Raw genomic sequence first — 13,739 nt, forward strand, 5'->3', positions numbered from 1 at the left:
TATTCAAAATGTCAGTTTTGAGGCACTTCAAAGTTCCCAGGCACTTCAGATCTCTGAAGTGAGTTACAAAGCTAATTTTCTCAGCTGAAGCACTTCAGGATAAAAATTCACAACTTGCCATCCAGTTCTGCAGATCCATGTTCACCAGAAGGCTTTCATAGCTACTCAAGCAGAAGAAAAAGCCATAGTAAAGGTATTTCAAAATCAGTCCAACCAATCATACTGAAAACTGCAAAGGGTTTTGTTGATATAAAGTTTGGAAAAACAAAAATGATCTAATCCCTTAGTCTGGTTGACCTGAGCCAACTACAAACAGCCGAGAGAAAGAGAACAACCCAAAAATGAAGGAAAAATATTTAATGGACACAAATCAAGTTTCACATGCTGCATAAACATGACCAACATGCAAATTCAAATTTTCTTTCCCAATGTAGATATTAAAAAAGCCATGCTATTTCTGTTTTTCAAAATTTTTCAGAAAATCTCTGCTATAAAAAAGAAAGGAATTAAGTTCTCTATCTTTCTTTGCTCTTATGCCCATTTTGAAGAACAGAATAATGACACAGGAGCCTCTGCGGTTAGGCAGTTGCCTGGCAGCATCAACAGAAAATAGGAATTGATGATATCATTCCCAGCTTATTTTTTTTAATTATTATTAATTTTTGACTGATCTTTCTTAAGTTTCCATTGTCATAACAAGACACTAAAGGAAATTAAAAACATAGGCTTGAAAGTGGAAAATATTTCTCCTGTTCTTTGCTGTCAAGAAAACTATATTTTCTACAGGAGATGGGTAAAATGTAACCTCTTTTCCCAATGAACCAAAATTAATAAAAAACATGAAACTACATAATTTAAAAAGATTTGTCTCTCTCTGATGAAAGCAATCAGTCAAAATTGGCAGTTCCCAATGCACTGAAAACATTTTTCAGTAAGAACATTCTTATCAGTTTTGACAGGAATGGATATTTTGAGCAAAAGGGAGATGTGCTCATCCCTGATAAAACTGTGAAGAGAAATACTACAGAGCATCAAGGTCCCAAGGGGAATTTCTATTTGACATCAATTCTTCTCCTCAGGGTTCCCTTTCTCCTCTTCTGCCACCCTGCATTTTCCCTTTGTCCCCACACTGTTCCCAATGCAGGAGCAAGCCCCTCTTCACTCCAGAGTGCTCAGAGGCTTGAAAGATTTTTTTGGGTTCAAATCCCTCCTCTAGCCCTGCAAATGTCACTGCTAAGAGCCATCCAACCTGTGTGCTGGAAACTGGATAAACCTGTATCTTTATTTGAGTTGAATTTTAACAAAGACACTTAACCTTATTATTCTAGACTGGGAAATCTGGACACCCACTTGTCTTACAGCATAAAATAATTTTAGTTTTTACAAGAGGTACTGCTATGCTCAAATGCCTGATCCACTGGAGCTCAGCAGACATGTCTGACTGTGCTGCTAACAAGAAATAGGTGGGATAATACGTCTCTATTGCACTATGCTTGCCTTGGCTTTGTGGGCATTAGTCTGAAGTTCGAGTTCTGTGTCATTTTGCTCATACACCTGGATCCTGTGTCTCCTGTATTCCTGCTGGATATCCTGCTCCACAGGTGAAGAATTCAAGGGGAACAGATTGCTCATAATGCTGACTGTAGTAGCAACTGCTCCGCTGTGCATTTATCAGTGATCACTAGAAGGAGGACTTTAACCCTGGTCTTCCACATTCCTGGGGCAGTATCCACCAAATTCATCTCTGGCTTCTTTGCACTTATGAACTCATTCAGACAAAGAGCCCAGGGTCAGGGCATGTAGCTGGACAGCCCAGCACCAGGACTTAGATTTCACTCCCCCTCCATCTGAATCAGAGAGTCCAAAACCTGATAAATTCTCCAGATGTTGGAGAATTTACACTATTGATTACTTTGAGTCAGTCTGCCTTTCTTTCTGCAGCCTCAGATTTTAAAAGAAAATGCTCCATTCAAAAGCAGAGAGGGCATTTCTTCAAGACTTTTAAATTTTTTAAAATTCAGGAATACAATTATGGAGGGAGACTTTTTCCATTTTCCATTGGACTTGAAGACTTATTTAGTTTGACTTTTAAGCTAAACAGAAGTACATTTTAAGTAAAGCACAGTTCTCTATTAACACTAGTTTTATTGTGATAACATGCAAATCCCTGACACTTTGCAGCCAAATTAAATTTCACTGAAATTTAACAAAAGATTTACAGAAGCTACCAGAAAGTAAAGAATCGGTCCCTGTGTCTTAATCTATTGCATAGCACTAAATGAAGGAAGGAAATGGTACTCTTCAGCAGGCTTACAGCACAGTTTAAGCACTGTGCTCAACTGGAACAGCAGGTCTCAGTTCACCAAGGTATTTAATTGCCTCTTCATCTTTAGTACTAAGCAGTTTACTTCATTTCTAGCAGGCTGATTATGTATTTAAAGTTGCTTTAGAAAGAGTAGCATGGTAGTACTGTGCCAGGTCCATCTTTTCCATCAACACTAGAGGCAAGGTAGTCAGACACAGCAACATTTATTTTCAACTCACTAGAAAATACACCATCAATAATGTCTCTGTAAATTGCAAGGATATCTTTCAGTCACATCATAAATTACATGTCAGCCTTTAGAAACAGCTACACAGATCACAGCTTAAAGTACCTGGTGCTGATACATATACATCTTTAAAATCACATTACACAGCTCTACCTTTGATCGTGATCACAAAGGGAACGGGTGAACCCATCATTTACCTCAAGTAGCTGACTGAGAAGCTAACCAAGAAGGAAATACTTTATGTGCTCGTGGTTATTAAATGGTGTTAGTAAGTGTCAGAAGAGCTGTATAACTTTCTCTTTTTACCTAATGAAACAAAAGGGAAATAAAGGATGCAAAAAATAAGTTTTAACTTTATAAGAAGAGACAGCAACTTCCTGAAGATCAAAATATATGCTTGGAACATATGTTGTTCCCTGATGCAAATGTAAGAAAAAAATTATACAGTGTATTACAAAGACACGCCAGTACTGTGATCAACAAGTGCTCTCAGATGAAGTGGAAGTAGCAATTATTTTACCAGAATGACAGCAAAAAGTGCAAAACAGCTTTCCCAACTCTGAACAAATAGCACAACTATGGAATGTTGCATATAACCCTTAATAATCTGTGAAATAAAAACCTGTATGCACTGACTCCACAGGGAAAGCCCTGCCATTTGCACTGGCAGAAGTAGAGGAACAATGCATCTGTGAGGCATTAAGGTCAGAGGCCTTCAACCCTGTTCACATGAAATGCTTTGTGCTACAGATGTGCCTTGGATTAAAATAGACAACATTTCCTCCTAAAGACAATCAAATCAAAATGAGTTAGGACTTAACCATACAATCCTAATGGAAAAATGCAGGGGGCTCAAAGTGTCCGGGGTTACTCAGGCTACCTGTTTTTCTGCATGCTCACGGCTCTGTCCTTTCTCCAAGGCATCACTACATGCCTGGAATGCAAAGACAGTCTTGGCATGAACATCCTGGTGCAAAGAGCAATTGATGTGAGAGCCTGGTATGGTATCTTACTCCTCCACTGGGAGGAAACAACCTAAAACATCTTCAGAAGAGAAGAGAAACGTACGGGAGGTGGGTGTATGCTAATAGGGATATGGAGGCAGAGCAAAACGCACCACATCCTCAAACGTCCACAGGTCGTAGTAAAACCAGTGTGGGAGCAGGAATAAAGTCCTCTAAACTTCAAAAGGTTTAGCACAGAGCCTTTGAGGATGAACCCATCCTGAATTACAAGGAGCACTGAAAGTAACATGAGAACCACTTTATTTCTGCAGTGCTGTTTTCTACACCACTAAGATATAAGACAGTACTCTGAGCTATCAACTCCCTTTTGTTCACTTGTTTGCTGCATGGTTATTCACAGGAATGGCAGCTTTTATTTCAACAGTATAGATAAAAGTATTGCACTGAAATTTAAATGTCAAAGAATACATACTCAAATGTCAAGTACCAACAGACAAATGCCAACACAGAAATGTCAGAAATACAACCGTGTCTCCCACTGAATATAACTACATCTGCACAAATGCAAGTCACAGTATGATGTGTAAAAGCAAGAGTTTTTATTCAGTTCCTTAGGGACTGTAATACCACTGGTGTCAATAAAATCAGTATCTGGCAGCAATCTGAATGTGTTACTCCAAGAACCCGACTCTGGCAACAAGTATAGACTACACGATCTATGGTCTGCAAGGTGATGGATAACATTTACAGTCATAATGGTGCAAAATTTCTATTTCAGGCAAATCCCGCTCCTGAATTTGCTAACTCATTGCTAGATGACGGAGCCCTACACAATGAACTCTCACATGAATTCTCCCACTGCTTTCCAGGTATGACCTCAGCCCATGAAAGTTGAAGGAAGGGACTTAAAGACATTTTCTTCTAGATCCATGGCTTAATTTGTCCAAATAAAGCAAACATAAACATGAATTCTTGGTGTATCCTAAACTATTTGCTGTTTTGAATCCTAGGAATATTCTGCACTTATTAATATAAGTGCAGAAGTATAAATGACTCCAGAACACAAGGAGAACTGACTTCAAGCAGGATTTGAACTCTTGAGAAACTTGAGTGCAAAGCTCTATTCTCTTTGACCAACTTCAAATCTACTTCCTTACAAAGACAGTGAAAGTCTCTTTGTCCTGGAACTAATATAAAGAGTAAACAAGAGAGGTTCAAAAAGCCTGTTCCTACTATTCCATTGTCTTGCACAACTTACGTGTGCCCATGGTCATTAACATCTTTTCTAAAAGTAAACTGTATCATAGCTTAAATTAGTACCGCAATTCTAAATTCTACCATCAGAAAAGAGCTACAAAAGCTAGGAAGTATTCTTGTGCTTCTATATTTCCAACACCTTTCTGTGAGTCTCTCTTTCTCTTCTATATTTTTGGGACTGGAAGAACATAATTTAGTGCTTCACTCAGGCATTCACCCAGACAGGCCTGAAGTCAAAAAAATCCCAGCCAAAATCAACCCGTAAGTAGCTGCTCAATGCATAGCATGGAAAGTAAATCAAGTCAAAATATGTTGAAACAAGCAGAACTTACAGGTAAGGGAATAAGGACTTATCCAACATTCTGGTCTCCTAAAGACTTTGTGAAGTACCTCCAAATATCAACAAGATCCAGTTCTGTTTAGTTTCTAAGCATCTGTCAGGGTCTCTACTCAAGGTGACATAATTATAGGCCCATGTGTACATTAGGGTATTGACAAGAGATAAAACAGCAGGAACAGAAAAACAATTCCAATGAATAGCAGAGAAGAAATTTCAGTTTCAATATGCTTTAGACTTCTTATTTATCTCTTCCTTCTTTCACAGCACTTATCTGTTACTCCAGAAACTATGCAGATGTACTTCATCTTACAGTGACACTGACACACATAATCAGTTTACAAATATAAAGAAAACTCTACCATTTGCTTTCAGACAATCACTTCGGCTTCCTCACATATAAAACCCAGTATGATCTGATACACTTGGTATTTTTCAGGAAATCTGTCCTCAAAGGGAAGTTGTTCTTGGAAAATCCTATTAGTCCCTTATTTGCCTATGAAGTACCATATGATTTTTGCCATATCAGATGAGCAGTTGTTCAAAGTTAAGGATATGCATTGCAAATAGAGACTGGTTCCCATAATTTCTTACGCAGGACTTAAATTTAGTTATAGATTGGCAAAACTCAAATACCAAGAAAGAGTAATTTTGCTGGAGATGTATGCCATTCCCAGTAATAATCTAAGTCCAAGCATTTGGACTGTGTCTGGCAGCTGAATACACAACATTATCTTTTTCTGTAAAACTTTATTCCTACTAAAACAACATGTACTTATATACTGAAGAGACTACACAAATTTTATCTATGCTGCAACAGATTTTCTCTTTCCATATCCATGAATTTCATTCATCTAACATGTACAGGAACCCACTTTGACCAGAAGTATCAGAGACCAATCTGGGTGCTCTAAACACAGTTCAATGTAAAATTCACTATTTTCGATATGGGTTGCAAGGGTTACAAAATAACAGCTTTCACGGGTCTTTTGGGACATTCAACCAGCAGCTTAACACATTACAAATGACATCTTGATCAACACAACCTACTCCAAGGTGTTTTTAAATAATAAAATAGACAGGTATCTCAAAGTTCAAGGCTTTTCTCCCGTTTCTCACTCCTTTAATGATACACAACATCATGTTATCTGCCACCAAATGCTTTTCTATTAACACGGAACACAGGAGAGGTTTTTAAAAAATCAGTGAAAATAATCTCGTTTGAATATATGTAACCTCACCTTGCGGATTCCTCTGCCAAGATCTTCTCCATAATTTGTCCCCAAGATTTCAAAATGCACATTGGGATTCCCCCCATTTTCGGCAAATTCCAGTTCTCCAGTCAAGCCATTCACTCCACCCTATTGGAAAAAAAAGGAAAATGGAATGAAAATTCATGAGTGGGTAATTATAATAACCTTTTGTTTCTTGAGGGGATTTATGCACTAACTATGCAGAATAACTATGCAGAACTACCAGAACTAGGATAGTTTTCCAAAGACCATGTTTCCCTAAAAATTTCAAAGTTTAAATTGTTCCTGTATCATATAAGTTCTTTACAGAAGAATTGAACTCAGCAACATTAACCAGATGCCATACAAGCAGTAGTCTTACTCTTAGAATATGTGCACTCCAATTTTTGTTCTTTGACCCATCAGCATATATGGATTGACAGTCTAGCATCAAAAAATAAAAAACCATAAAATTTTGCAACTAATTCTAGTGAAAGCAAAGCTAGACACAGATATATAAAAGAAATTGCACCTAAAAAATTAAAATTGTTGATTTTTGCTTTCTTCCCCCAAATAAAGGACTTCCACATAAAGTCAGGAGGAGTTTTAGATACATTTACATGCTTTTTGAGCTCATCATATGTGATTTGCACAAATGACGAAGGGCTTGTCTAGTTGAATGTAGTGATTTTTCTGTTTTCCTCCACAACTCTTCTCTACTACTGAGAATACATGATATGGGCAACAATGCAGCATATTTTCAAGCTTGCTTTAATTTTTTCACATTTTAGTTGGAAGGGGTTAAAACAGTACAGATGAAGCAGTGAATATTTCCTACAAAGAATTAGAGTTGAAAGGGCTACACACACCACAGCCATACTCAAAATATATTCCAGAGTTAATTCAACATGACATACATTTCATCTTTGTATAAGAACTGTGGTGACCTGAACTGTAAAATCAACAGAACCACGTGAAATGCCTGTAATGAAAAACTTTACCCATAAAGTTTCTTCAGTTTATAGATTCAGGGAAAATTAGATGTTTAACCCTCTCCTTCAAAAACTGTGAACAATATTTTAAGTATGTACAAAAGAAATATCTGCCTCCAGTGTAAAAGCATATGAAATTTATAGCTTTTCCCCCAAAACATAAGGCAAGAATTTTGCAGTTGTGATTGGTGTTTCACCTAAGAGCTTTATTATTTAAACTGGAAAACTTGTAATATAAGCTACCTAGCTAAGACCATGAGCTTTGCTGAAACATGATTTTAAAAGCTCTATTCTTGTATCTTCAGTTTGGAGAAAATCCAGGAAGGAACACAAAATTTGCATCTCCATTGCAGATTGCTATGAACTAATAAAATGTTGTCATCCTTTTATAAAACATAACTATCATTATAACAAACATAATGAAATTGATTATTGAGATAATACTTTTGAAATTTACTAGAGACTACTACAGACTAGTATTAACAGGAAATAATACAGAAATATTTCATGAAGTGCCATTTATAGTTAAAACCAAGACAATACTTTATGTATGTAAATTTTTCATGCTTTTTAAAAAATATTTTCTATAATATTTACTTTTTTATTACATACAAAAACAAAATAATTTTAAAAGAAAGGAAAAAGACCCCAAAATCCTAATTAAGAGTACACCTGCACAATCTTTTGCAGGAAGACTCCAGGTCATTTCACAATTGATGAGAACAAACCAGGCAAATTTGACACACGTTGCTGTGGTTAGCATGACACTCAGGTTATTTATTATCTTGAGTAAAATCCTGTAATAACCACACCTTCATGGTTTTTAGATTGGGTTAGCACACCTCTGTCTGGTTCAGAGTAAAGAAACAGTGAGTTTTTGTTTACCTGCAAAATTATTTGAACATATGCTTTGGTAAATAACTGCTTTTCACATATATAAACATTTCCCACTAACTTAAATTTGACTTCATCCTACTCATGAACCAGAAAGCAAAAGATGTTCCACATAACTTTTGCTCATATGGTCTTATCTGGTTTTTTGATTAATTAAAGCAGAATTTCATGTGACGTCAAAATGCCTGCAAAGCAGCACAGACCTGCAAGACTTAGGATGCCCAGCTAATCGCTCAGAGCCTTCATCTGGCCAACTTGCCCTCCCTGACACCATCTATACACCTGTTCCCAGTCCTGCACCACTGTGACTCCTTAGCAGACACTGATTTTGTTATATCATACTTAATATTTCCTGCATTACTTCCTATTTTCCCCCACAACCTGTGGGTCTTAGGTAGGTAAGGTATGAAAATTAATTAAACTGTTATAGACCACCTGAGCAGCACCATGATCTCAAGTGAGCCAAAAGCAGGACCTGGAAAAAGGAAGGGAAAACTCTGGAATGAAATGATAGAAGAAAGGAAATGTGCACAAAAAAATTTACAATGTCTTAACACAGATGCTTTGTACAGTGGAAAATATAGAAAACAGAAATATAAAATACTGCATTTTCAATCTAAAAAATGAAAGTGACTTTATTTTCAAGATTGAGAGTGGTCTCAATAATTTGAGGAACATGAAGATAGAATGTAAATGATTTTTTGAGACTTGAGACAGCACTTTAAAAATTTGTCAACTCTTTTATTATATTCTATAACCTTTGTCCTCATTTGAGCAAATATGATGAAAAAATAATTTAAAGAAGCATTTCACCTCAGTTACATTTGACGTCATCAAATCCATTTCTTAAGAAAACACAGGATTTTTTTTAAATATATGTCCTCTTACATATAGTAGAGGCTAACAGACTTATCTAACATATTTTGGAATTTAATCTTTATCCAAAAATATTGTATAAGTTTATTTACCTATATTTGTAAATGGCTGCAACTGTTGGGGCAAGATACAAACTGTAAATTTGTTAGTTTTTATTTGTCTGGGATCCAGTGGTAACCATAACAACATCTTTTCTCATTTATCTATTCTGGCAATTCTATCATTCTTTGAAAATTTCTCATGTAGGAGTGTCTTTGATCAGAGCTTCTTTTCCTAGGCATTACATCTGCAAATCATGTAATAAGAGCTCAGATTAGATGGGAATGCTCCTGGTTTGGGAAGAGCAGAGGCAGAAAGACAAAACAGTGAAGAACCGCCCATATTACACCAACAACAATATTAAATTTACAGAAAATTTCTTGGAGGTCCTTATTTCTCTTGCCTACCTGGGTCCTATCCTGTTGGACCTGTAGGCCGGGTAATCCTGTTATTATTCTCTCATCCTCATTGTCCCATACAGCCTTTTTACAAGGTTTACACAAATTTGGTTTATTGCTTTAGGGCTGACAGAGCGGGACAGCCTAGGAAGATTTTCAGGACACTGCTCCAATTTTTACACATAGCCTTTCACAGTGTGATCTCTCTGAAACACTTACTTGATTTATGGCATGTGTTTTATCCCTCTGCTAATGCATAGTGGAAGGAGATCACAGAGGAAATGACCATCTGTGTGACAGCTACTGCTCCAGTAACTTCTTGATGAGATTTTTCCAAGTGATTTCAGTGTTAATTATGATAATGGGCAAGAGTCAAAGAAATTTTTCATTCCATTTAACTTACAGAAACAATGCTATTTTGGGGAAAATGAAGACACATTTGTTATCTATCTTCTCAAATTCCTCTAAGGTTGAGCTGCAACCATGAAATTTCTTGACACATATAAAACTGAACAGTGAAATGTCAGTTGTTAGGACAAAAATGTTTTACTTATGTTTCTGATCACTGCTCTGGGCTTTGCAGAGCTGTTATAAAGCTTGGCAATATAGTTAAAGCCTACTTGAGTCCCATCTAGACTGGCAAGATAAACTACAGTTTATATATGCTTAGGTACCACTATACTGTAAGTCCCTGAAGAAAGCACTATTTACCTAGCAGTCAGGACCTCACTTGGGAATGTCAGCTTGCCAATCATCAGCTATAAAATATTGTATTTTCTCTCACAGCTTCTATTCAAACTTCCTCCTTTTTTCAACATATGAGTATTCTCAGAAAGTAGCTACTTTGCATTAAGGATAAAAAAAGTGTGGCTATAGGCAGGAAAAAATGCTATAAACACTAAATATGAGTTTCACATTTTATTACTGAAAAAATCTGATCTTGAGAACATTGTTGAGTTTTCAACTCAACACACCATTTTTAGCTGCTAGCACAGACAGTCCAATCTACTATCTGACGAACAATTTGGAATCTTTTTTGCGAGTCACCACTGAATGTCACGACATTTCTGAGACCAGAACCAGCTGACAATTCCAACTATGATTCATGAAACAGCACAATGTACAGCTCGTTTCCCACAAAGGAATAGGCTGTATGATGCTGCTAGCACTAAAAATTTGCTGTTTGTCAGTGAGCTAAACAAGTGTGACTGGGAAGAGACCCAATATGTGTGAGAGAAGATATATGCAGAAACTTGATGTTGTTTTCCTGAGTTGATCTTCCACATAATCCTACTTACATTTATTCTCGGGCTATTCAGGAAGATTAATTTTTCCAACAGTAGAATTATTTTCTAGTGGTGTTTATTTCTATGACTGTGAAATAGCTTTACTGAGAAATAAACAAGTGAGCATGTGTTTGGAGATAGTTTGTATTACAGAAGTGAATTTAAACCAATTGCTAAAGCTGGCCAAATTCATTAGAAGGATTGTGTTTCCTGATGAATTTAACTATTTATTCCGTTCCAGAATGGGTAGAAACAGATATTAGATTTAAATAATTGTAGTGGGCTTAAAATGTTTTCTTTAGGCTCTGTCCAATCAGCTGAATCCACACAGAAAAAAACATCTTTTGGAGTTTTTTGTAGAAATAGCGGTGCATGACTCAAAAGTAACAAATGACAATAAGAAATGATTTAGACAGCTATTCTGCCATTTCAAGAAATATTTGAAACTCTAATTCCCTCTCACTCCCTACTCTCTTCTATAGCTCAGAAAGAGCTACCATTAAGAAACCAGTTTATTTATTTTTAACAACTGCTGCTGCAGGTGGAACATCAGCATCCCTTTTTCTTACTTCTTCAGTGTGTAGTTTTATAAAGATTTCCCAACTCTTTTCTTATTTCTCCCACCAGAAATCAAAGAAAGATTTCCCTCTGCAGCTAAAACACTGCCCGATATTCCTGTTTCTGGATCTTGAAATCTAAAAGACAGATATTTCTGCTATAGAAGCTTCTTCTAGAACTAGTTTTTTCCTGCTTGTTTTTAGTAGCAAAAGCTCAGTGGTGCTTCTACTTTCCTGCTGCCAAGAGAACAACTACTTCAGCTGCTGGTCCTCTCCTAAGGCAGGCAGGCTGGAATCAGACATCTCTTCCTTAATTCTATTTCCTCCACCACCATATTTGACTACAATTTGACTTCCAGTGAAAATACATTGAGATGATGGACAATTTGAGACAAGATGGTGATTTCAGCTCTACAATACAGATGATCATGAAGGGAGAATTAAGGTTGTGCAGGGGATGGAAGTTCTTTTTCCAGGAGGTATTTAAAAAATTTCAGAATGCATCTTCATCCTGAACTATATGAGTTTCTTTTTATTATATTCCATTACACGCACCTTTGAAACAGTGGTAATTTCAAAATGAAAATGCAGAACTTTTTATTCAGAAATTGTTTACTTTTTCCTATTTTCTTTCAGAATGAAGGAAAACTGGTATGTTTTTGAGAAAAAAAAATCATATTTCAGTTGGTTTTAGAGGATTATCCAGAATGACAGAAGAAAAAAGATGTATAAAGGAAAAGGCAAGATGAAAAACAGAAGCATTCTCAAGAAGAGAGATTAAATGTTTATTATTTCCCCCCTCATTAGTTTTTAATTTTACTGTTTTTCTGTTACCTCATCAGGCATTCTTCAATGCCAAATTTTTAATTTCAAAAGTAAACAACTGTGATCCTGCAGCTCCTCTACATAAGTGCTGTAGTGAAAGAAAAGGTAAAGTAGGCCACAAAACCAAAGGAGGATTCACGCTTTCGTGCAATTCCAGTTCTCAGCTGAAATCTTTAGCTTTCCTCTGCCTATGGATTGAAATGCTACTGACACACACACAGAGGAAATTTCTGTATTTCATTTGGATTAAATCTTGACTTTCCATTTTAGCATGTTACTTCTCGAAATTCATCTCCATCAGCACAATGCAGTGTAAGGAGTATTTCAGTTATTCAATTTACACTAATAAAATAGTTTCTTATCAAAGCCATCTCATTGAAACAGCAGAGAAACCCAAAAGCAACAGGATGCAAGTGTGATGAGCTGCACATATCAGGAATTTCCTTGGCATTTGATTCATTTTTTAGCAAATTAACAACAACTCTGGAATTTCCACTTGCTCCTGCCCTCTTGAATGTTTTCATATTTCTCCTAGCCATTTCCTTCCATGTTTCAGGGTTAATCTTCAACACAGTACAGCTCTTCTGTGAAAGGTCACAGAAGGAATTTGTTTTATTAATCACATCATTTTAGGAGATGAGAATTGGAAAAAGATAAACTGGATACCTAGGATGATGTGGCAAAGAATGGAATAAACTGAGATGCAAAGAGACAGTAAGGTGGTATGCTATATAAGAGAACAGGATCAGTCTTGCATCCCCAAACAACAAAGAAAATAATCATACTACAAAAGAGTCAGCAGCCCTTTCCCTGGTGTAGTACTCCTCCATTTAGAGATGCTAGCAGGGTTACCAGACTTTGCCTGAAACTCCAGCTCAGATAGTAAATTCTAATTCTAAAGTGGAAGTGGGTATTTTGACTTTTCCAGCTCAAGTATCATATTCGGATTTGTTTAAATAGAAATAGCATTTAGTTTATTAATGAAAAAGTGTGCAATAGTATTTACAAAATCCAAGTTGAGAAGAGAAACAGCTTTGGCTGAAACATAGCTTAAAATACATCGGACTGCCAAATGTGAATTTGAAATTGCTCTGATAGGTTAAGAGCAATACAGTTTAGAGCCCCTTAAAGCCATATCCTGCCCCTAAAATAAGAAACATGTCCTGTATTATACTTGCAGTCTCATGACTTCAGACTGCTAGAATGGAAACTGGAAACAGACACCAAAGAAAGCTTTGAACTGTTATTTTGGAGTTAATGCAGATTAAAGCAGCACTGAGTAAAATACAAGCAGTGCTCAAAGGAGTCTTATATTTTGCCTGCATTATCATAATTTCTGGTATAGCTAAATACCTAATGCAGAACGGCAACTTCTTGAGATAACATTATATTTTACATTACTTTTATGTCCTTTAGTGAAATCCATAAATAAAGCATAATTTTTCAATTTTTCTTTTTTTTTCTTACTGTCCTGGATTTTTTTGTATTTACAATGTCAGCACTGCCAGTACTTTAAATGTAAGTATACA

General features: G+C 36.3%; 1 protein-coding gene across 1 annotated transcript in view; it reads right to left on the minus strand.

Annotated features, from left to right (window-relative positions):
* GRID2 (glutamate ionotropic receptor delta type subunit 2) overlaps positions 1-13,739 on the minus strand; it is a 692,444-nt gene that overhangs the window by 194,159 nt on the left and 484,546 nt on the right. The window contains exon 8 of the mRNA XM_051789746.1: positions 6,353-6,472. Coding sequence (XP_051645706.1) covers positions 6,353-6,472 — 120 coding nt within the window. The remainder of the gene's footprint in view (positions 1-6,352; positions 6,473-13,739) is intronic.

Source organism: Manacus candei, unplaced genomic scaffold, assembly GCF_025592945.1.
Source record: "Manacus candei isolate 608988 ecotype Guabito, Panama unplaced genomic scaffold, ASM2559294v1 h1tg000028l, whole genome shotgun sequence".
NCBI classification, from domain to species: domain Eukaryota; kingdom Metazoa; phylum Chordata; class Aves; order Passeriformes; family Pipridae; genus Manacus; species Manacus candei.